At 31.4% G+C, this 22578-nt stretch overlaps 1 protein-coding gene across 1 annotated transcript in view; it reads right to left on the bottom strand.

The window, feature by feature from the left end:
• Nucleotides 1–22301, bottom strand: part of LOC101901518 (uncharacterized) — a 41901-nt gene extending 19600 nt beyond the window's left edge. The window contains exons 1-2 of the mRNA XM_005179981.4: nucleotides 21562–22301; nucleotides 19270–19657 (exon numbers count right to left, since the gene is read on the bottom strand). Coding sequence (XP_005180038.2) covers nucleotides 19270–19657; nucleotides 21562–22199 — 1026 coding nt within the window. The 5' untranslated portion in view covers nucleotides 22200–22301. The remainder of the gene's footprint in view (nucleotides 1–19269; nucleotides 19658–21561) is intronic.
• Between the last annotated feature and the right edge of the window lie 277 nt (nucleotides 22302–22578).

Raw genomic sequence — 22578 nt, 5'->3', positions numbered from 1 at the left:
AATATGGGGGTTTGGATATTTCTAATATTTAGGAATTTTAATAAAAATTCGAAAATTTCCTCTTTTAGAAAAACGGCACAAAAATATTTTTTACCCGAAATTCCCAAATTTCCAAAAAAAAAAAATTAATCAAAGTTTTCTTTTTTAAAATGGACCTTCAATCAAATTAAAAATTTTTAAAATATTCAAATTTTTCAATTTTCCAAAGAAATATATAAAATAAGATATAATCAAATTTTTTTTTAATAGACCTTCGATTAAAATAAAAATTCCCAATATAACCAACAAAAAAAAAAAAAAAATAAATAAATTTAAAAAAATCTTGTTTTTTATGTACTCAAACAAATATACCTAGAACAAATTTCACTTAATCTAAATTTAGAGAATTTCTTTTGCATTGGAAAACCATTCTTAAAAAAAAATAATAATGAAAGTTATTTTTTTTTAAATGGACCTTCGATCAAATTAAAAATTTTCAAAATAATCAAAATTTCCCAATTTCGAAAAAAAAATATATATAAAATAAAATATAATCAAAGGTTTTTTTTAAATGGACCTTCGAATAAAATAAAAATTCCCAATATCACCAACAAAATATATTTTTTTTATTAAAAAAAATGAATTTAAAAAAATCTTGTTTTTTATATAATACAAATTATATCACAAGCCCGGGACTTTTCAGCCCTTGCCCAAATTTCACTTAATTTACATTTTGAGAATTTCTTTTGCATTGAGAAAACCATTTTTGAGTGGTTTCATATTCTTAATTGTGCACTTCAACTTCCAAGGAAGTATTCAATAAATTGAAAAAAAAAAAAAAAAACAATTATATCACAGGTCCGGAACTTTTCAGTCCTGGCCAAAAGTGACTTTATTTTAATTTTGAAAATTTCCCTGATAATTGCATTATAAAAAGTCTTATTTTCCATAATAAAACAATACTATTTCGCACTTCTTCGGAGAAAAAAAAACGAAAAATGCAAATTTTATCACAAGACCGGAATTTTCCAGCCCATGTCAAACTACTTATTTTTTGGAAGAAATAATTGTCAAAAAATCTAAAAAAAGAGATTTAACATTCAAAATTTTCGGCAGAAATTTCCAATTATTTAAAACAGAAATTTTATCACAGGCCCGGGACTTTTCAGTCCTAGCCAAAAGTGACTTTATTTTAATTTTGAAAATTCGCTTAGCATTTGCAGCGTAAAAAGTGTCATTTTCCATAATAAAACAGCCTTATTTCGGATTTTTTCAGAGAAAAAAAAGAAAAATAAAAATTTTATCACAGGCCCGAAATTTTTCAGCCCATGTCAAACTACTTATTTTTTGGAAGGAATAATTGTCAAATACGGCAAACAAGTTATTTAACATTCAAAATTTTCCGTGGAAACTTACATCCGTTTGAAATAGAAAATATATCACAGGCCCGGGACTTTTCAGTCCTGGCGAAAAATGACTTAATTTCAATTTTGAAAATTTCCCTGATATTTACATTGAAAAATGGATTGTTTTGGAAAAATTTAATAGCAATATTTTGATCTTATATAGACGGTGAGTGGAGCTTCTATAGGCCTGCCATCGACTAGCGACCCCCCATTTAAAAATTAACCTTTTGCTAATTTATCAATTTTTAGTATTGTCGAATAAATACAAATGTCATTCCGCAACTGAACTATCCCATAAATCCTGCATTGGCGAAAAATCCCAAATTTTATCACAGGCTCGAAATTTTTCAGCCCTTGTCAAAATATCTCTGATTTTTGGAAAATACATTTTTCATATCCTTAAAAATATCGTTAAGGTTCTAATTTTTCCTAGAAAACTCCCAACCATTTGAAATACAAATTTTATCACAGGCCCGGAACTTTTCAGTCCTGGCGAAAAATGATTTAATTTCAATTTTGAAAATTTCCCTGATATTTGTATTAAAAAATGAATTGTTTTCGAAAAATTTAATTTTGATCTAATTTTTTTTTATACCCTCCACCATAGGTTGGAGGGTATATTAAGTTTGTCATTCCGTTTGTAACACCTCGAAATATACATTTTAGACCCCTCTTGATCAGCATAAAATTTTATGTCGACTTAACAATCTGTACGTCTGCCCGTCTATGCGTCCGTCCGTCTGCCCATCTGTGGAAATTACTCTAGCTTCCGAACGAAATGAAGTAAGTTGATAAAAATTTACTCAAATGTGTATTATGTCTGCAGGACTGTTGGTATTGAAAATGGGACATGTAGGTCCACATCTTCGTATAGCCCCCATATAACGGTACCTACCGATATGCGGTATTTTGATGATTTTAGCGACATTATTTACCGAAATTGTTTCAAATTTGGTATTCGAAGTTCGTTATGAATACTACAGCCTTAGGCAGAAAATTGTCTGAGCAGGTTCACGCCTTCGTATAGCCCCCATATAACGGTACCTCCCGAATTTCGGTATTTTGATGATTTTAGCGACATTATTTATCGGAATTGTTTCAAATTTGGTATTTGAAGTTCGTAATGAATACTACAGCCTGTGACAGAAAATTGTCCGTGCAGGTCCACGTCTTTGTATAGGCCCCATATATCAGTACCTCCCGATATTCGGTATTTTGATGATTTTAGCGACAATGTTTACCGGAATTGTTTCAAATTTGGTATTCGAAGTTCGTAATGAATACTACACACTATGACAGAAAATTGTCCGTGCCGGTCCACGTCTTCGTATAGCCCCCATATAATGGTACCTCCCGATATTCGGCATTTTGATGATTTTAGCGACGTTATTTACCGGATTTGTTTCAAATTTGGTATTCGAAGTTCGTAATAGATATTACAGCCTTTGACGGAAAATTGTCTGTGCAGGTCCACGTCTTCGTATAGCCCCCATATAACGGTACCTCCCGATATTCGGTATTTTTATGATTTTAGCGACATTATTTACCGGAATTGTTTCCAAATTTGGTATTCGAAGTTCGTAATAGATACTACAGCATAGGACAGAAAATGGGCTATGTAGGTCCACGTCTTCGTATAGCCCCCATATAACGGTACCTCCCGATATTCGGTATTTTGATGATTTTAGCGACATTATTTACCGGAATTGTTTCAAATTTGGTATTCGAAGTTCGTAATGGATACTACAGCCTGAGGCAGAAAATTGTCTGGGCAGGTCCACGTCTTCGTATAGCCCCCATATAACAGTACCTCCCGAATTTCGGTATTTTGATGATTTTAGCGACATTATTTACCGGAATTGTTTCAAATTTGGTATTCGAAGTTCGAAATGAATACTACATACTATGACAGAAAATTGTCTGTGCAGGACCACGTCTTCGTATAGCCTCCATATAACGGTAACTCCCGATATTCGGTATTTTGATGATTTTAGCGACATTATTTGCCGGAACTATTTTAAATTTGGTATTTGAAGTTAGTAATAGATATTACAACCTGTGACAGAAAATTGTCCGTGCAGGTCCACGACTTCGTATAGCCCCCATATAACGGTACTCCCCTGAATTTCGGTATTTTGATGATTTTAGCGACATTATTTACCGGAATTATTTCAAATTTTGGTATTTGAAGTTCGTAATGGATACCACAGCCTATGCAGGTCCACGTCGTCGTATAGACCCTAATATACGGCTATATTCGGTATTTTTAAGATTTTGCCAGAATTTTTAATAAATTTTAATTTTTTGAAAATTACCAAAATTTTTACCAATTGGTGGAGGGTATTCAAAGTTCGGCCCGGCCGAACTTATAGCTTTTTTACTTTTTTTTTGTAATTTTTCTTTCCCCAAAAATTTTCTCAATTTTTTTCTTTTTTTGAAAATTCAATTTTTCCCCCTCCCTCCCCACTGCCTCCATTTCTTGTGCCAACCATCCACTGAGAAAATATGTTTTTCTTGAGTGACTTAACAAAAGTGAATAGCAAACAACCCACACACACACATACCGGCCCAAGAAAAAAAAAATAGTTAGTGGCCTATATTCCATAGACTAAATGCCTGGCATTCGCCTGCCATGGACGACCACAAAACGGCCAAGAAAAAAAAACTATTTTTGCTACAGCCTCGTTGATTAGCTAGAATGAATGAATGAATGAATGAAAGAGGGAAATGTCTGTGGGTATTTCAAGAAGCCCAAGGAAAACTATGTCAAAATGCAAATAAGATCAAAATGAGGCAGCAGCAGGTAGTTCGGACGGACGGGCACAATGCTAACAAGTGGCAAGCCTTTGTAGTCTTAACGGCTAGAAAAAACAATTCTTGAATGGAAATGGAGCTCTAGGCATTGTATGGCTGGTAATGGTGCTGTTTATGGTGGTGGTTGGTTTGCTAAGCCCAGCCATGGCTGGTTGGTTGTTGGCTGGCTGCTTGGCTCGTCACTCTTGGCTAATTGCTGTGACCTCATAATCTAGTCAACTATGCAGAAAAACTCTATATTTCCATAATCAGCCGGCAAGATAATCAACCTCATCTTCACAAAACCTCCCCCCCCCCTCTTCCCCCTCACATTTTTTTCTTACAAAAACCACATTCATTTTGTCGTCTCTCCAGGGAGCCATTTCTAAACTCGGCCACCAAAGATAATCACAACTTAATTGTTTTCTGTGCTCGTTTTCAATTTGTTACCTTCCTCTGCAGATTCTTCTAAACCGAAAAAGAAATGGAACTAAATGGTTCTGTTCATTGCAGCATTTAGCATGGCAACCACCTTCTCTTCAAAGCAAACAGAAAAATAAATGACACAAACAAAAATTTTTAGAAATTCCCGCCTTAAGCCACCACCAACTGAAACGAAAAAAAAAATTTGCCGAAAAAACAACAACAACTTTTTTTTTAAAGATTTGTGTAAAGTGGCGCTTTTTTGTTGAAACACGAAAAGGAACAACAACAACATCATGATTATCACAGTTAAGCAAATGGTTTGGCTGTAGAACAAGTGGCAAGTGGTCTGTAAGCACAAGTGCCACTCTCATTCTCCTCCCAAAAAATCCCAAACCAAAAAAAAAAAAAAAACTACAACTACAACTGGGAGACAGTGGTGTGGTCGAATAAACCAAGAAATCCAAATAATTATATTTTATAACCTATATATGGCTACATAACCTACATAACCTAGCCATATGGCTACAGAGGGTATATATCATTTCATGTGGCCTAGTCGAAATAAGGGTTTTAGACCCTAGATCTCTTTGGACCAAATTCGTTTCAGGACATTTGGAGTCGATCTAGCGATGTCCGTCCGCCTGACTGTCCAAACTTGGCACATCGTAATATTTTTGGCAAACTTAGATCGAGTTCGGAGATAGACAATATCGGTTCACTCCTTCTGGTACCTCCCCCACAAAGGGTCGAAATTTTCAAAAAAATTATTTTCTGCACAGAAAGAGAAAGGATAATCCGATTGTGCTCCAACTTTGAAAATCCTAATATTTGAGTCAGTGCTAGGTCAGGTGCGGAAATGGGCAATATCGGTCCACTCTTTCTTGTACCTCCCACACAAAAGGTCGAAATTTTCAAAAAATATATTTTCTGCACAGAAAGAGAAAGGAGGATCCGATTTTGCTCCAACTTGGCAAAACCTAATATTTGCGTCAATACTAGGCCAGGTGCGAAAATGGACAATATCGGTCCACTCTATCAAGTACCTACCCCACAAAGGGTCAACATTTAGAATAATTACAACTCTTATAAAATGTGATGCAAGAGTCCGATTGTCTTCAAATTACACACATCCCAATATTTTCATTAACCCAACGTCTGGTGTTAAGATGGAATATATCGGTCCACTCCTTCTGATACCTCCCACACAAATGGTCGAAGTTTTCAAAAAATATATATATTCTGCACAGAAAGAGAAGAGATAATCCGATTTTGCTCCAACTTTGGAAATCCTAATATTTTTGTCAGTTCTAGGCCAGGTGCGGAAATGGACAACATGGGTTTACTCCTTCTGGTACCTGCCCCACAAAGGCTCAAAATTTTGAATAACCACGAAGCTCATAAAACCCGAAATTAACATCCGATTCCATTCAGACTTGGTACATTTCAATATTTCCAGCAGCACAAGATCTCTTTTAAAGATGACAGAGATTGGACCATTCCTTCTGGTACCTCCTCCACAAAGAGTCAAATTTTCGAATATCCAAAACGATTATTAAATCCGTAATAATCACCGGTTCTCTTCAAATTACACACATAACAACATTTTTATTAACCAAAAGTCTGGTGCGAAGATGGGATATGTCGGTCCACTCCTTCTGGTACCTCTCCCACAAAGGCTCAAATTTTTGAATAGCCATGAAGCTCATAAAATGCGAAATTGATATCCGTTTCTATTCAGAATTGGTACATCTAAATATTTTCATCAACATAAGATCTGTTATGAAGATGGTAGAGATCGGACCATTTCTTCTGGTATCTGCCCCACATAGGGTTATTCCTACTCTCTTCAAATTTAACACATACACACATTTTCGCTTACACAAGATCTTTTTGTGAAGATGCTTCATATGTGTGAACCCCTGCTGGTACCTCGCCCACAAAGGGTCACAATTTTCATTTTCAATACTTTTATATGTCCAATTTGCTATATCTAAATATATATGGCTCTCGACCAGAATCCTGAAATGAATATGGAATTTATGATGTTGCATAAAATTGAATATAAATGTTCGATTTTCTAATAATTTAGCCCATACCAATATTTTGATCTGTATTAGATGAAGCATTAAAATGAAATACTTCGGCCGACTATATCTGGTACCTCACGCACATTTTAACATTTTCTAAAAATTAACACATATCTCATACAAAGTGAAGGAAGTAGTCGATATAGTCCAAACCTGGCACGTGGCAATTTTTATATTATATTTATTTAGGTCCGATACGAAATGGAAAATATTGGTATATTCCTTCGGAACCTTCTCTATAGAGAGCCAAGAGTTTGAATAATCATAACAGAAGTTAAAATATATTTAAATAAACGAACATTGGCTGAGGGTATACATCTGTCGGCAAAACCGACTGATACTTTTTAACTTGTTTTAAACTTTTTTTAATATTTTTTAAAATTATCAAATCGTGGATTTTTTTCAATTTCATATTTTTAGAATTGTAAAAACGTGGATTATTTTAGAAAATAAATTTTTTAATATTTTTAAGAGATTATCCAACTGTGGATATTTATAAATCTTTACTTCTGAAGCTAAAATCGTGAATTAAAATTAAATTAAAAATAGTTTCTGCACATCGAAAAGTTGTTTATATTTTTCGAAAAATTCATAAAAAAATATAAAAAAAAAAAGTTTTTTTTAATAAAAAAAATTAGTTGTAGTTGTTCATGAGAACTTGCCATTTTTTAATAATTTTTTGGAATTAAAATTTCAATTTTATTCAAAAAAAAAAAAAAAAAAAAAAAAAAACTTCTTGATGCACGCTGATGTCTCTGTAAAACATCTATAAACAGACATATACGAATAATTTTCAACAATTTTTTTCTATAAAATAATTTTTGGAGATAGTATTGATTATATTTTTGTTTAAAAATTTTAAATTCAATAAAAAATCAACATAGGAAAGTTATTTTAAAATTCTTTTAAGATTTTCTCTTTAATCACTAATCTACTCCACGTTTTATTTAGTAATAAAGAGAGAGAGAGGGAGAGAGAGTGAGCATTTCCAAGAGAATATTAAATGGTAGTTGAAGTTTGTGCCTTAAGTCTTTTGTATTTTTTTTCGCACTGAGAAGTACTAATGAGAGCCATTCAATTGAACAGTTTCATTTAAAAGTTTGTGTCTTAAGTCTTTTGTATATATTGTTTTTGGAGAATTAGCGAATGAGAAAAAGAGCAATTTGTTGGATGAGAGGAGAGTGTTAATGCAAATGCCACCACCTTACAGATGTTTGTGTCTTAAGTCTTTTGTATTTTCTTTCGCACTGAGAAGTAATGGCAGCCATTCAATTGAACTCTTTTGCATATTTTGTTTTTGGAGAATTTAGAAATGAGAAAATGAGCAATTTGTTTGATGAGAGGAGAGTGTTAATGCAAATGCCACCACCTTACAGAAGTTTGTGTCTTAAGTCTTTTGCATTATTAACGGTTGGTAATTAATATTTTATGGGAAAACTAAGGCAAACCAACTGAGGGAGTGTGTGAGAGAGAGAGGAATCCCCACACAGTTTTGTTAAGAGAATGTAATTTTGCTGTTATCATCCAGGTTTGTGTCCTAAGTCTTTTGTTGTTTTGGGGGAATTCATGAATGAGAAAACTATTTTTGAAGGGAAAATCCATAGGAATTATTGAGAGGCCTTTGGTATTTTTTTGGGCAAAACTAATTTAAAATTAAAAAAAAAAAATAAAAAAATATAAGGAAAACTCTAAAATAGAAAGAGAAAACTTTTGTTAAGGAAAAAATCAATAGCAAATATTGAGAGGTCGTTGGTTTTTATTTAGGCCAAAACTAATTTAAAATTGTTAAAATAAAAAATAAAAAAAATAAGAAAAACTCTAAATTATTCCTTTAAATTATTTAAGAGCCTTATTTTTTATTTTTTTTTTTTTTGAAAAATAAAAAAAAAATACAGAAAATAAAGTAGTTAATAAAATCAAGATGTGATACTTTATAAACCACTGTATCTCCATGCGTTATCCCCTAAAGCACATCAACTCGTGTTAAACCTGCTGTTACAAAACTATTAAAATAGAAATTACCAACCAAAGAAATAACAATAATAACATGAGGAAAAAAGTGTTTTTTTTTTATTCTTTTTTTTCAATTTAATTCTTTCTTGGGTGCTTAACTTAACATGGAAGTTAAGTGAATAAAGCGGAGAACATAAATTTTAATTGATTATAATTTACAAAAGAACCCTCTTTTTTTTGTTTTGCTTTGGAATATCAGTTACATTTTTGGGCTTTTGTGAAAATAATAATAAAAACAACAACAACAAAAGAACCATATAAATGACCTCTGGGTTTGTAGAAAATCAAATAGACATATTTTTCTGTTTCTAGATTCTTTGTTTCGTTAGTGTTGTCTATTCTTTCTAAGATGTTGTTTGTTTGATAAAAAATGAAAGTTATTTCTTTTTTTTTTGGGATTTTGCTGATGATGCCAAAAAAGCATAGAATTTTGGATCCTCATTAGGTTTAACGGTGCGTTAAACATTGAAAACCTCTCTCATTCGGAATTGGGTTAAATTCTTTTTTAAACTCATGGCCTCGGGGTCATTGCTGATTGTTTAAATATTGGACATCGTTAGAGGGGGTTTGTTTTTTTGTCGCCACATAATATTGACCTCCTAACTTAGGAAACTGGTCAAATTTGATTAATTTTCAGACTTAACACTTTAACAGTGAATTGTTATTTTTTTTTGGAGTCGGACTTTCATACTGTGCCGTTGCTGCTGATGAGTAGATCATTGAGTAGAAAGCTATTAAGTTAAAGCTCAGCATGGTTAGCATAAAGTAGCCAACGTCAATCAATCCACTCAAAAGGTTCATCAAAAAATATATAACAGATGAAGACAATGGCGGATAGTTATTTTTGGGAATTCCATAAGAGTATTGAAAAAAAAATAAAATAAAATAAAAAAATAAAAAAATTAAAGAAAAATAATAAAAATTATATAAATTAAATTAAAATAAAAATTAAAATAATTAAAAAAATTATATAAATTAAATTAAATAATTATTTTGGAAATTCCATAAGAGTATTGAAAAAAAAAATAAAATAAAAGTAAAAAAATAAAATAAAAAAATAAAAAAAAATTAAAAACAATAAAAAAATTATATAAATTAAATTAAATAATTATTTTGGAAATTCCATAAGAGTACTGAAAAAATAAAAAAAAAAAATAAAATAAAAATAAAAAAATAAAATAAAAAAATAAAAAAAATTAAAAAATTGATATAAGTTAAAAAAAAATAATCCAAAAGATTTTTTTAAATTTTTGAAAAACAATTCTTTAAAGAACAAATTTTAAATTTAATTTGTTTTTTTAAATTAAAAAAAAACGATGTAAAAAGTTTCAGAAATAAAATAAAAAAAATAAAAAATATTAAAAATTTAATTAAAAAAAAAATTAGAAAATAAACCAAAATAACTTTTTTTTAAATTTTGAAGGACTATTTTTTAAGAACATATTTTTTAGGGATTTAAAAAAAAACAATTTAAAAAGTATCAGTCGATTTTTGACAGAAGAGTATTGAAAAAAAAAAATAAATTAAAATAAAATAAAATAAAATAAATTAAAAAAAAAAATAAAAAAAAATAATAAAAATTATATAAATTAAATTAAAATAAAAATAAAAAAATTAAAAAAAAATTATATAAATTAAATTAAATAATTATTTTGGAAATTCCATAAGAATATTGAAAAAAAAAAATAAAATAAAAGTAAAAAAATAAAATAAAAAAATAAAAAAAATTAAAAACAATAAAAAAATTATATAAATTAAATTAAATAATTATTTTGGAAATTCCATAAGAGTATTGAAAAAAAAAAAAATAAATAAAAATAAAAAAATAAAATAAAAATAAAATAAAAAAATAAAAAAAAGTAAAAAATTGATATAAGTTAAAAAAATAATCCAAAAGATTTTTTTAAATTTTTGAAAAACAATTCTTTAAAGAACAAATTTTAAATTTAATTTGTTTTTTTTAAATTAAAAAAAAAACAATGTAAAAAGTTTCAGAAATAAAATAAAAAAATAAAAATAAATAAAAAAATTATAAAAATTAAAAAAAAATTAACAAATAACCCAAAAGAATTTTTTTAAATTTCTAAAAAACAAATTTTTTAAGAAATTATTTTTTAGGGATTTAAAAAAAAACAATTTAAAAAGTATCAGTCGATTTTGCCGACAGATGTATACCCTCAGCCAATGTTCGATTATTTAAATATATTTTAATTTCTGTTATGATTTTTCAAATTGTTGACTCTCTATGGAGAGGGTTCCGAAGGAATGGTCAATATTGTCTATTTCCTATCGGACCTAAATAAATATGATATAAATATTGTCGGGTGCCAAGTTTGGACTATATCGACTACCTCCTTCACTTTATATGAGATATGTAAAATAAAAATAAAAGAATTAAAAAAAAATCAAAAAAATTAAACTAAATACAATAAAATAAAAAAAATCTATAAAAATTAAAAAAAAAATGAAAAAATAAACAATTTTTTTTTTTTTAATTTTTGAAAAACAATTTTTTTAAGAACTTTTTTTTAGGGATTTAATAAAAAACAAGTTAAAAATTATCAGATGTATACCCTCTGCCAATATTGGATTATTTAAATATATTTTAACTTCTGTTATGATTTTTCAAAATTGTTGACCCTCTATGGAGAAGGTTCAGAAGGTTAAAATAAAAAAATAAGAAATAAAATAAAAAAAAATAAAAATAAATAAAAAAATCTATAAAAATTAAAAAAAAAAATTAAAAAATAAGCCAAAGGATTTTTTTTTTAATTTTGAAAGACAACTTTTTAAAGAACAGATTTTTAGGGATTTAAAAAAAATAAATAAAATAAAAAGAAAAATTAAAAAAAATCTATAAAAATTAAAAAAATTAAAAAAAAATAAACCAAAGCATTTTTTTTTAAATTTTGAAAGTCAATTTTTTAAAGAACTTATTTTTTTAGGAATTAAAAAAAAAACAGGTTAAAAAGTATCAGTCAGTTTTGCCGACAGATGTATACCCTCTGCCAGTATTGAATTATTTAAATATATTTTAACTTCTGTTATGATTTTTCAAAATTGTTGACCCTCTATGGAGTAGGTTCCGAAGGAATGGTCTAATATTGTCCATTTCATATCGGGCCTAAATAAATATGATATAAATATTGTCGCGTGCCAAGTTTCGATTATATCGACTACTTCCTTCACTTATATGAGATATGTGATAATTTTTAGAAAATTTTAAAATCTGCGAAAGTTACCACATATAGTCGACCGAAGTATTCCATTTTCATACTTCATCTAATACAGATAAAAATATTGGTATGGGCAAAATTACAAGAAAATCGAACATTTATATACAATTTTGTGCGAAATCATAAATTCCATAGTCATCCCAGGTTTTTGGTAGAGATAAATATTTAGATACAGAAAGTTGTAAAGAATCGCTGACTTGTTTCGCAAGCTATGACAGATAAATGAATTGCAAACTGTCACCCTTTGTGGGTGAGGTACTAGAAGGGTTCGCAGATGTTATTTTCATCTTCACAACAGATCCTGTTAATTGAAAATTGTGACCCCTTGCGGGTGAGGTACCAGAAGGGTTTCGCAGATATATATCAACTTCACAACAGATCATGTGTTAGCAAAGATGTTTGTCTGGGTGAAATTTGAAGAGATTTGGATGCTTATTTCGGATTATATAATCGTTTTTGTTATTCAAAACTTTAACTCTTTGTGGGGGAGGTACCAGAAGGAATGGTCCGATCTCTGCCATCTTTACCACAGATCTTATGTTGATGGAAATATTGAGATGTGCCAAGTCTGAATGGAATCAGATGTTAATTTCGCGTTTTATGAGCTTCATGAAGATTCAAAATTTTGATCCGTTTGTGGGGAAGGTACCAGAAGGAGTGGACCGATATAACCCATCTTCACACCAGACATTTGGTTTATAAAAATATTGTTATCTGTGTAATTTGAAGGCAACCGAACTCTTACATCACATTTTATAAGAGTTATAATTATTCAAAATTTTGACCCTTTGTGGGGCAGGTACTTGATGGAGTGCACCGATATTGTCCATTTTCACACCTGACCTAGCACTGACGTAAATATTAGGATTTGCAAAGTTGGAGCAAAATTGGATTATCGTTCCTCTTTCTGTGCAGAAAAAAATATTTTTTTTTTGAAAATTTCGACCTTTTGTGTGGGAGGTACCGGAAGGAGTGTACCGATATATTCCATCTTCACACTAGACGTTGAGCTAATGAAAATATTGGGATGTGCATTATTTGAAGACAATCGGAGCCTTACATAACATTTTATAAGAGTTATAATTATTTTTTTATTTTTTTTTACCCTTTGTGGGGCAGGTACTTGATGGAGTGCACCGATATTTTCGATTTTTGCACTTGACCTAGCACTGATGCAAATATTGGTATTTGCAAAGTTGAAGCAAAATCAGAATATCGTTTCTCTTTGTGTGCAGAAAATATATTCTTCGAAAATTTCGACCTTTTGTGGGGGAGGTACCCAAAGGAGTGCACCGATATTGCCCCTCTCCGAACTCGATCTAAGTTTGATAAAAATATTACGATTTGCCAAGTTTGGATCAAATCGGATACTCCCTTTGAGACTTATCGTGCAACAGACAGATGGATGGATGGACGGACGGACATCGCTAGATCGACTCCAAATATCCTGAAACGGGTTTGGTTCAAAGAGATCTAGGGTATAAGACCATTATTTCCATGAGGCACGTTTTGGTCGTAGCAAATGATATATACCCTCTGCAGCCATATGGATGAGAATATAAAAAATCAATAGAATTTCAAGGTTTTTTTTTCGTTGGGCGCCACCTGGCAAATAAAAGCTTCTATGGGAATAATGAATAGAAAATGTTACACATTTGACGCCCTTTTCATAGCCTAACTAATTTTCACTATTTCATGGTAGATAAAAAGAAAAACAAATTCTGGCCTACGTTGGGCGCCACACTGAAGAAAGAAGGATTTTTATGCCATAATGCCACGAAAATGAAGCTTAAATTATACTTTGATTTTGATTAAATAATCAAAAAACCAGCGTTAAAATATTATTATTTATTTATTTATTTTTTTTTTTTTGTTTTGTAAAAATTCACTTTAGCAATAATTTTGAACAACATCCAAGTTTAAAAACAATAGAAATTAATGGATAAATATGAAGAAAAATATAATTTTTTTCTCTTAAATAATCTCTTTTTCAGCGGTGCTCAAGAAGAAATATCTCTTTTCAGTCAAATTTCTCTTTGCTTATTTAAATCAAGAACAAAACAGTGTTAAGTCATTATTTATACAAATATTTTTTATCCATTTGCTTTATAAATTATTTTGGCAAACATTCGTGTTTAAAAACAATTAAATAGAACCGTAAAATATAAAATATAAAATATAAAGAAAAACAGAATTTCAATTTTCTCTTAAATTATCTCTTTTTTCCACTCATGTTCTAGAACAGGGTTTTGAGCACCCCTGCTATAAACATAATATTAATCTTCTCTTAAATGTTCTCTTTTTAGGACTCATGTGCAAACTCACAGTGAAATGTTTATTAAAAGAGGAGATTTCGTTCTCCTGAAATTACCCATTCAAATGTTTGTGTCTTAAGTCTTTTGTGGATATTTGAATCAATTTTGATTGACTCAATCATTGAGGCATGCAAGAGAGAGAAAGGAATAAGAAAGAGCATTGTTTTTATGGGAGATGAGTAACACCATTGCAAATGATTTCCCATTACCGAAGTTTGTGTCTTAAGTCTTTTGTATTTTTTTAGAGATTTTAAATAATTTTCTTTAATTTTATATACCCTACACCACAAGGTGGTCAGGGTATTATGTCTTTGGGCATTTGTTTGTAACAGGCAAAAGGAAACGAGATAGACCCATAGTTACTTTTGAGGATCTGCATAGAATCACATTCTGAGGCGATTTATGCATGTCCGTCTGTCTGTCCATGTATTTTTGTGAAAAAAGTACAGTTCGCATTTATTACCCGATCCAGATGAATGATTTTGCCCAAATCATTTGCTTGGTCCAAGGACGAACCCTATTGAAATTGGAGATAATCGGTAAAAATTTAGATATAGCTGCCATACATATCTTCTTCCGATTTGCTCTTTATTGTGCACCAAACGTCTAATATTTGTCCAAATGGGATGGAATTTTGCACATACAACCAAATTAGGCCTGAAAATAAATATGCCAAATTTAATCGAAATAGGTTCAGATATAGCTATAGCTCCCATATATATATATTATTCATCCGATTTGTTATTTTTGTCCTCCGCAGCCGTAATATGCACTCTGTAACAACTATATTTGGGGAAATATATCAAATACAGCTCAGAGATATCTTTGCCAAATTTGATCAAGATTGGTTCAGATTTGGATATATCTCCCATATATAACTTCGTCCGATTTGCCGTTTATTGTGCACCAAACGTCTAATATTTGCCCAAATGGGATGAAATTTGGCACTTACGACCGAATTGAGTCTAGAAGCTAGTATGTCAAATTTGGTGAATATCGGTTCAGATATAGCTATAGCTCCCATACATATTATTCATCCGATTTGTTATATTTGTTACCCACAGCCGTAATATGCCCTTCGTAACAACAATATTTGGGGAAATATATCAAATACAGCTCAGAAATATCTTTGCCAAATTTTATCGAGATCGTTTCGGATTTGGATATAGCTCCCATATACATATATCAAATGGGTAATACAAGTCCGAATTTAAAAGATACAAATGCTTCGGCATACTTTAAGACTTCCTTTACTGTTTTTTATTTTTTTTTATTTTTTTATTAATTTCCCCCACTGTGCCCAACATCTCTTAATAATCTATAATTTCAAAAATTAAAAAAAAAAACTTTGCCATGGTATTTCGTTTTCCAAATCCCCCAGGCGGTCTTGTTAAAAGTCAAACATTATCGCCAGGGATCTTCATAACATATATTCAATTTTTTTCACCTCCACTGAACTAAATATATTCCTCCAACTCCATAATTTCTATGAAAAAAAACACATTTTCAAATTAGAAAAAAAAAACAACAACAACAAATTTTAAGCTGCTAAGTAGCACCTTTTTTTTCGAACGGATGTTTGCCATATAATTTGTTCATTAGCTAATTTTGCACAGAACATATGTGAAACGATGTTGTGAGAAGTCTGTTTTCTTTAGATCATCACCTCAACTGGACTGAGATCTGTGAGTGTGCAAATATTAACGGATCCATTCAAATACAGGTGTTAGTTTGCCAAGGTGTTGGCTTAAATTTAATTTTCGGGAGCAAAACATAAAAGGAAGAGAAAGTGGAACATTTTTGGTTCGCTGTACGGGTAATAAGGAAATATTATTATTTTTTTTTGTTTCGGATAGAAATTTGATTGAAAGAAAACAACGATGAATAATGACTAATTTAATGCTATTAAAATTAATGATTGAATTGAGGAAATTAAATTGGGTTAAAAGCCATTGAAAGTTAGGAAGACAAAATCAGTTTGCTAAAGAAGGGGGGAAGGGGGGGATAAGAAAGTCTTTGAACAGATTATTATAGCCTCAGCCATGTGGCTAGAGAGGCTAAAACGTGCCTCATCGAAATAATCATTATAGACCCTAGGTCTCTTTGGACCAAATCCGTTTCAGGATATTTGGAGTCAATCTAGCGATGTCTCTCCTTTCGTCTGTCTATCTGGCTGGTGGGCACGATAACTCTCAAAGGGAGTATCCGATTTGCTTCAAACTTGGTACATCGTAATATTATTGTCAAACTTAGATCGAGTTCGGAGATGGGCAATATCGGTCTACTCCTTCTAGGACCTCCCCCACAAAAAGTAGAAATTTTCAAAAAAAATATTTTCTGCACAGAAAGAGAAGCGATAATCCGATTTTGCTCCAAATTTGCAAAACCTAATATTTGCATCAATGCTAGGTCAGGTGCAAAAATGGACAATATCAGTCTACTCCTTCTGGTATCTCCCCCACAAAGGGTCAAAATTGCGAATAATTATAACTCTTATAAAATGTGATGTAAGAGTCCGACTCTCTTCAAATTACACAGATCAAAATATTTTTAGCAACCCAAAGTCTGGTGTTAAGATGGACTACATCGGTCTGCTCCTTCTGGTACCTCCCCCACAAAAGGTCGAAATTTCCAAAAAATATTTTTTTGCACAGAAAGGCAAAAGATAATCCGATTCTGCTGCAACTTTGCCAATCCTAATATTTGCGTCAGTGCTAGGTCGTGTTCGAAAATGGAAAATGTCGGTCCACTCCTTCTGGTACCTCCCCCACAAAGGGCCAAAATTTTGAATATCCATGAAGCTCATAAAACGCGAAATTAACATCCGATTGCATTCATACTTGGCACATTTCAATATTACCATTAACACAAGATCTGTTATAAAGACGATAGAGATCGGACCATTCCTTCGAGTACCTTCCTCACAAAGGGTCAAAGTTTTGAATAACCAAAACGATCATAAAATCCGAAATAAGCATCCGTTTCTTTTCATATTTCGCACATCCCATTATTTCTACCAACACAAGATCTACTGTGAATAGGGAATATATCGGCCCACTCCTTCTGGTACCTCCCCCACAAAGGGTCAATATTTTGAATATCCAATCGCGAAATTAATATCCGGTTTCATTCCAGACTTGGTACATCTCAATATTTTCATCAACATAAGATCTGTTATAAATATGGCGGAGATCGAACCATTCCTTCCGGTAGCTCCCCCACAAAGGGTCAACGTTTTTGAAAAACAAACGCTCAAAGAAAGCGGAATAAGCATCCAACTCTCTTCACATTTCACTCAGACAAACATTATTGCTAACTCAAGACCTGTTCTGAAGATGATATATACCTGCGAACCGCTTCTGGTACCTCACCCACAAGGGGTACCAATTGTCAATATTTTTATCTATTATAACTTGTGAAACAAGTCAGCGATTCTTTACAACTTCCTATATCTAAATATATTTCTCTTAACCAGAAACCTGAGATGAATGTAGAATTTATGATTTCGCATAAAATTGGATATAAATGTTCGATTTTCTAGTAATTTTGGTCATATCAATATTTTTTTCTGTTTTAGATGATGTATGAAAATGAAATACTTCGGTCGACTATATGTGGTACCTCACGCACATTATAACATTTTCTAAAAATTATTACATAACTCATATAAAGTGAAGGAAGTAGCTGATATAGCCTAAACCTGGCACGTGGCACTATTTATATAATATTTATTTAGGTCCCATGCGAAATCGGCAGTATTCCTCCTTTAGAACCTACTCCATGGAGGATCAACAATTTAAAAAATCATAACAGAAGTCAAGATACATTAAAATAATCGAACATTGCCTGAGGTATATATCTGTTGGCAAAACCGACTGATACTTTTTAACTTGTTTTTTTTTTTTTTTTTTTTTTTTTGTGATAAACATAAATAAGTTGTATTTTGTTGTATATTTTTTATTTATTTTTATATTTTTTTGTATTCATTGGTTTATTTTTTATAATTATTTATTTTATTTTTTATAAATTTATTTAAATTTGTTACTCGTTATTATTTAATATTTATCACCTAATTATTATTATGTATAAATTATAATTTATTATTTGTTTTTTATTTTTTTCTTTATTTTTTATTTATTTTCTTTATTTTTTATTTTCTTTATTTTTTATTAATTTATTTTATTTTATAAAGAAGCCCCAAGAAAACTCTTTATTCTAATGTCTCTTAAAATTTGACTCTCTTTGCAATCATCTCTGATAAAGAGTAATACTCAGTATATACCGTATACTGCTGAGTTTGCTCAATGAAATGCCTCTTTGCCATAAATGGGCAAAATAATAATAGAATTTTGCAATAACTTTCCTACATTGAATTTGAATTCATTTAATAATTTTTAAGCAAAAATATAATCAAAATAACCTCAAAATTATTTTGTAAAAAACATTTGTAAAAAATTATTTGTATATGTCTGTTTGTTGATGTTTTTCTCATGACAAATAATAAGAGACAGCAACGTGCTGCGTGTACTCTTGCCCATCTATGCTCTTTGCAAACCCTCATCACTCTCTTTCTCTCATTAAATAATAGGCGTTTGTGTCTTAAGTCTTTTGTAATATTTTCGTTGTAGGAGGTAATAAAATGATTTTATAAATTAAAATTAGATAAAATTATAAATAATATTAATATTATTTATAATTAAAAAAAATATTAAATTAAAATATTAAAAAACCCTATTTAAAGGGGAAAAATATAGAAAATAAATATTTTTCTCCATAAGAAAAGTTAAATTAAAAATTTAAAATTATATTAATTAATAAAATTAAATTAATTAATAAAATTAAATTAATTAATTAAAATTAAATTAATTAATTAAAATTAATTAATTAATTAAAAATTAATTAATAAATATTAAAAAATTAAATTAAATAAAATTAAAAAAAATCCAAAATCATTAAACTCAAATGTTTAATAAAATTAAAAAAAAATCTTAAATTTCTTTCCCCCCGCACTCACCTGCTCATCAATTGGGCAACCTCTCTCGTCCAGTAACTGTTGCGTCGACTCACCCAAACCATCCAGAGCAGCACAATCGACAATTTTCAAACCCATGGTACCGGGAACAACGGCCCTTACGGTCAATGTTGTTGCTTGACCAACCACCACTGAACCCGAACCATCTGGGCCGCCCAATTCAAGCCAAATGCGCACTCGAGGTGTAGATGAGGATGCCGATGTCTGATGACCGGCATTTGTGTGTTTGTGATGAGGTGTTAAAGAGGGTGAGGATGCCGCCGCATCGTTATCATTATCAGTTTCACTGAACCCGGCCACATTCAGGTGATGTTTTATCAATGTGGATTTATTGAAAGTATGTGACGTTGTGGCTTGCATGCGACCATGTCTGGAGGGGGAAAACAATAAAACATTAATAATTATATAAGAAATAAAATACATTTTCATTAACATTAAAAGATATAAAAAAATAAATTTAACAAAAATAAAAATATGAGACAAATAATGTATATTTCTTCACCAAATCATAGAAATTTGGCCCCCTTGTGGGGGAGGTACCAGAAGAAGTGGTCGGATATCTATCATCTTCACACCAGATCTTGTGTTAGTAAAAATATTGAGATATGTAATATTTGAAGGGAATCAAATGCTTATTTCGAATAGTATGAGAGATATAATTATTCAAAATGTTGATCCCTTTGTGGGAGAGGTACCAGAAGGAGTGGTCCAATATCTGCCATCTTCACACCAGATTTTGTGTTAGTAGAAATATTGAGATATGTAATATTTGAAGAGAATCAGATGATTATTTCGAATTTTATGAGAGATATAATTATTCAAAATGTTGATCCCTTTGTGGGAGAGGTACCAGAAGGAGTGGTCCAATATCTGCCATCTTCACACCAGATTTTGTGTTAGTAGAAATATTGAGATATGTAATATTTGAAGAGAATCAGATGATTATTTCGAATTTTATGAGAGATATAATTATTCAGAATTTCGACCCCTTTGTGGGGGAGGTACCAGAAGAAGTTGTCGGATATCTGTGATCTTCACAACAGACACTGTGTTAGTTGAAATATTGGGATATGTTAAATTTGAAGAGAATCAGATGCTTATTTCGTGTTTTATGAAAGATGTAATTATTCAAAATTTTGACCCCTTTGTGGGGGAGGTACCAGAAGGAGTGGTCCGGTATCTATCATCTTCACACCAGGTCTTGTGTTGGTAGAAAAATTGGGATATGTAAAATTTGAAGAGAATCAGATGCTTATTTCGAATTTTATGAGAGATATAATTATTCAAAATTTTGACCCCTTTGTGGGGGAGGTACCAGAAGGAGTGGTCGGATATCTATCATCTTCAAACCGAATCTTGCGTTAATAGAAAAATTGGGATATGTAAAATTTGAAGAGAATCGGATGCTTATTTCGAATTTTATGAGAGATATAATTATTCAAAATTTTGACCCCTTTGTGGGGGAGGTACTAGAGGGAATGGTCCGATCTCTACCATCTTTATAACAGATCTTGTATTTATAGAAATATTGAGATGTACCAAGTCCGGCACGGAATCGGATGTTAATTCAGCGTTTTATGAGCTTCGTGAATATTCAAAATTTTGACCCCATTGTGGGGGAGGTACCAGAGGGAGTGGTCCGATATATTCCATCTTCACACCAGACCTTGGGTTAATAATAATATTGCGCTGTTTGTAATTTGAAGACAATCGGACTCTTAGATTACATTTTATAAGAGTTATAATTATTCAAAATTTTGACCCTTTGTGGGGGAGGTACTTGATAGAGTGCACCGATATTTTGCATTTTCGCATCTGACCTAGCACAGATGCAAATATTAAGTTTCGCAAAGTTTGAGCAAAAACGGATTATCCTTTCTCTTTCTGTGCAGTAAATTATTTTCTTTGAAAATATTGACATTTTGTGTGGGAGGTACCCGAAAGAGTTGGCCGATATTGCCCATCTCCGAACTCGATCTAAGTTTAACAATAATATTTCGATGTACCAAGTTTGTATAAAATCGGATACTCCCTTCGGGTATTTTCGTACAAATAATGATAGTATTGTCATTACACACAGTTTCAATAAATCAAAATTAATACTTCTCTCTCTCTCGTTCTCTCTCTCTCTCACGTTTGAAATTAATCCTCTCACATTTAATTTCTCCCTCACACTCACCTTTTGTTATTACCTTAAAATATTTAATTGAACTGTTATTTTCCCATTTTCCCATTTTCTTATTCTTAGTTTTACTCCTTTCTCTCTTTACTCACCTGCTATTGCCCCTCAATTTCCGCTCCTCGTCCATGGACAAATTCATGCCCATGGCATTCTGTGGCAGCGTACACTTAACCGTTCTCAAAATATCCGAACTTTGTCTCAGCTTCTCCTCCATTTGCATCATAATGCGCACCGACAACTCCATCGAACCATCTGAACGTGGTTCCACCCTTACGCCACAACCTGAGGTGGGTAATCTCAAAGTGATATTCGTTTCCGATGTACCCCTGGCCCTACACTCCTGGGGAAACTCTTTGGCATAGAGTAAACCATGAAAGGGCAAATTCATTTCAATATGCATCTCGAAGGAGCTTCTCGAACAATTGGTGGAAATTTTCGCGATTTTATAACGACTCTTTGTGCGATTGGTTTTCGTATCATTTTGTGGTGATGGTGATGCGGATTTTTTGTTTAGTTTTGAAAATCCCGCATCTTGATCTTCTAAAGTGAAATCCATGAGGGGTCCTGTGGGTGGTGGCGTGAGTAGAGTGGCCTCGGAGGCGGACACGGCCACCAGTTGTGGCGGAGTTTCTGTGTGGGCTTCTACCCCCACCTCCTCCTCCCTCCTTTCATGGGAAGCCCAACACAGCTGGCCCCACAGCATTAAAAATAGAAAAAATAATTCCCGCATTTTTGCAATTTTTTTTCTTCTGCTCCAATTCTTGTTTTGTTTTTTCTGTTATGGCTTAATTGCTCAATTAGATAATCTGAAATCCGTTTTTTTCTTTTTGGGGTTTATGAAGCCTATTTTGTGTGGTTTTTTCCCGTTGTAAAGTCTTTTGCAATTTTTTTTTCTAAAATTTTGTTCCGCTGGAATTGTTGGCAAACTCCCGTTGTTATTTAACTGTTTTTTTTTGCGTTTCGTTCTTTTTCTTTTTCAAGCTAAGCTCCGTTTAACCACTTCTGCTGCCTTCTTTATTAGATAAATATGTATTTTTTTTCTAAGTACTTCTTAATGTGCGTTCGACTTTAATGGAACTGCTTGTCATTTCGTCACTTGTTTTATTTCT

Source organism: Musca domestica, unplaced genomic scaffold (genome assembly GCF_030504385.1).
Source record: "Musca domestica strain aabys unplaced genomic scaffold, Musca_domestica.polishedcontigs.V.1.1 286, whole genome shotgun sequence".
In the NCBI taxonomy this organism is placed as follows: Eukaryota; Metazoa; Arthropoda; class Insecta; order Diptera; family Muscidae; genus Musca; species Musca domestica.
The sequence above is the reverse complement of the archived record's forward strand: the minus strand, read 5'-3'. Positions and strand labels throughout refer to the sequence as shown.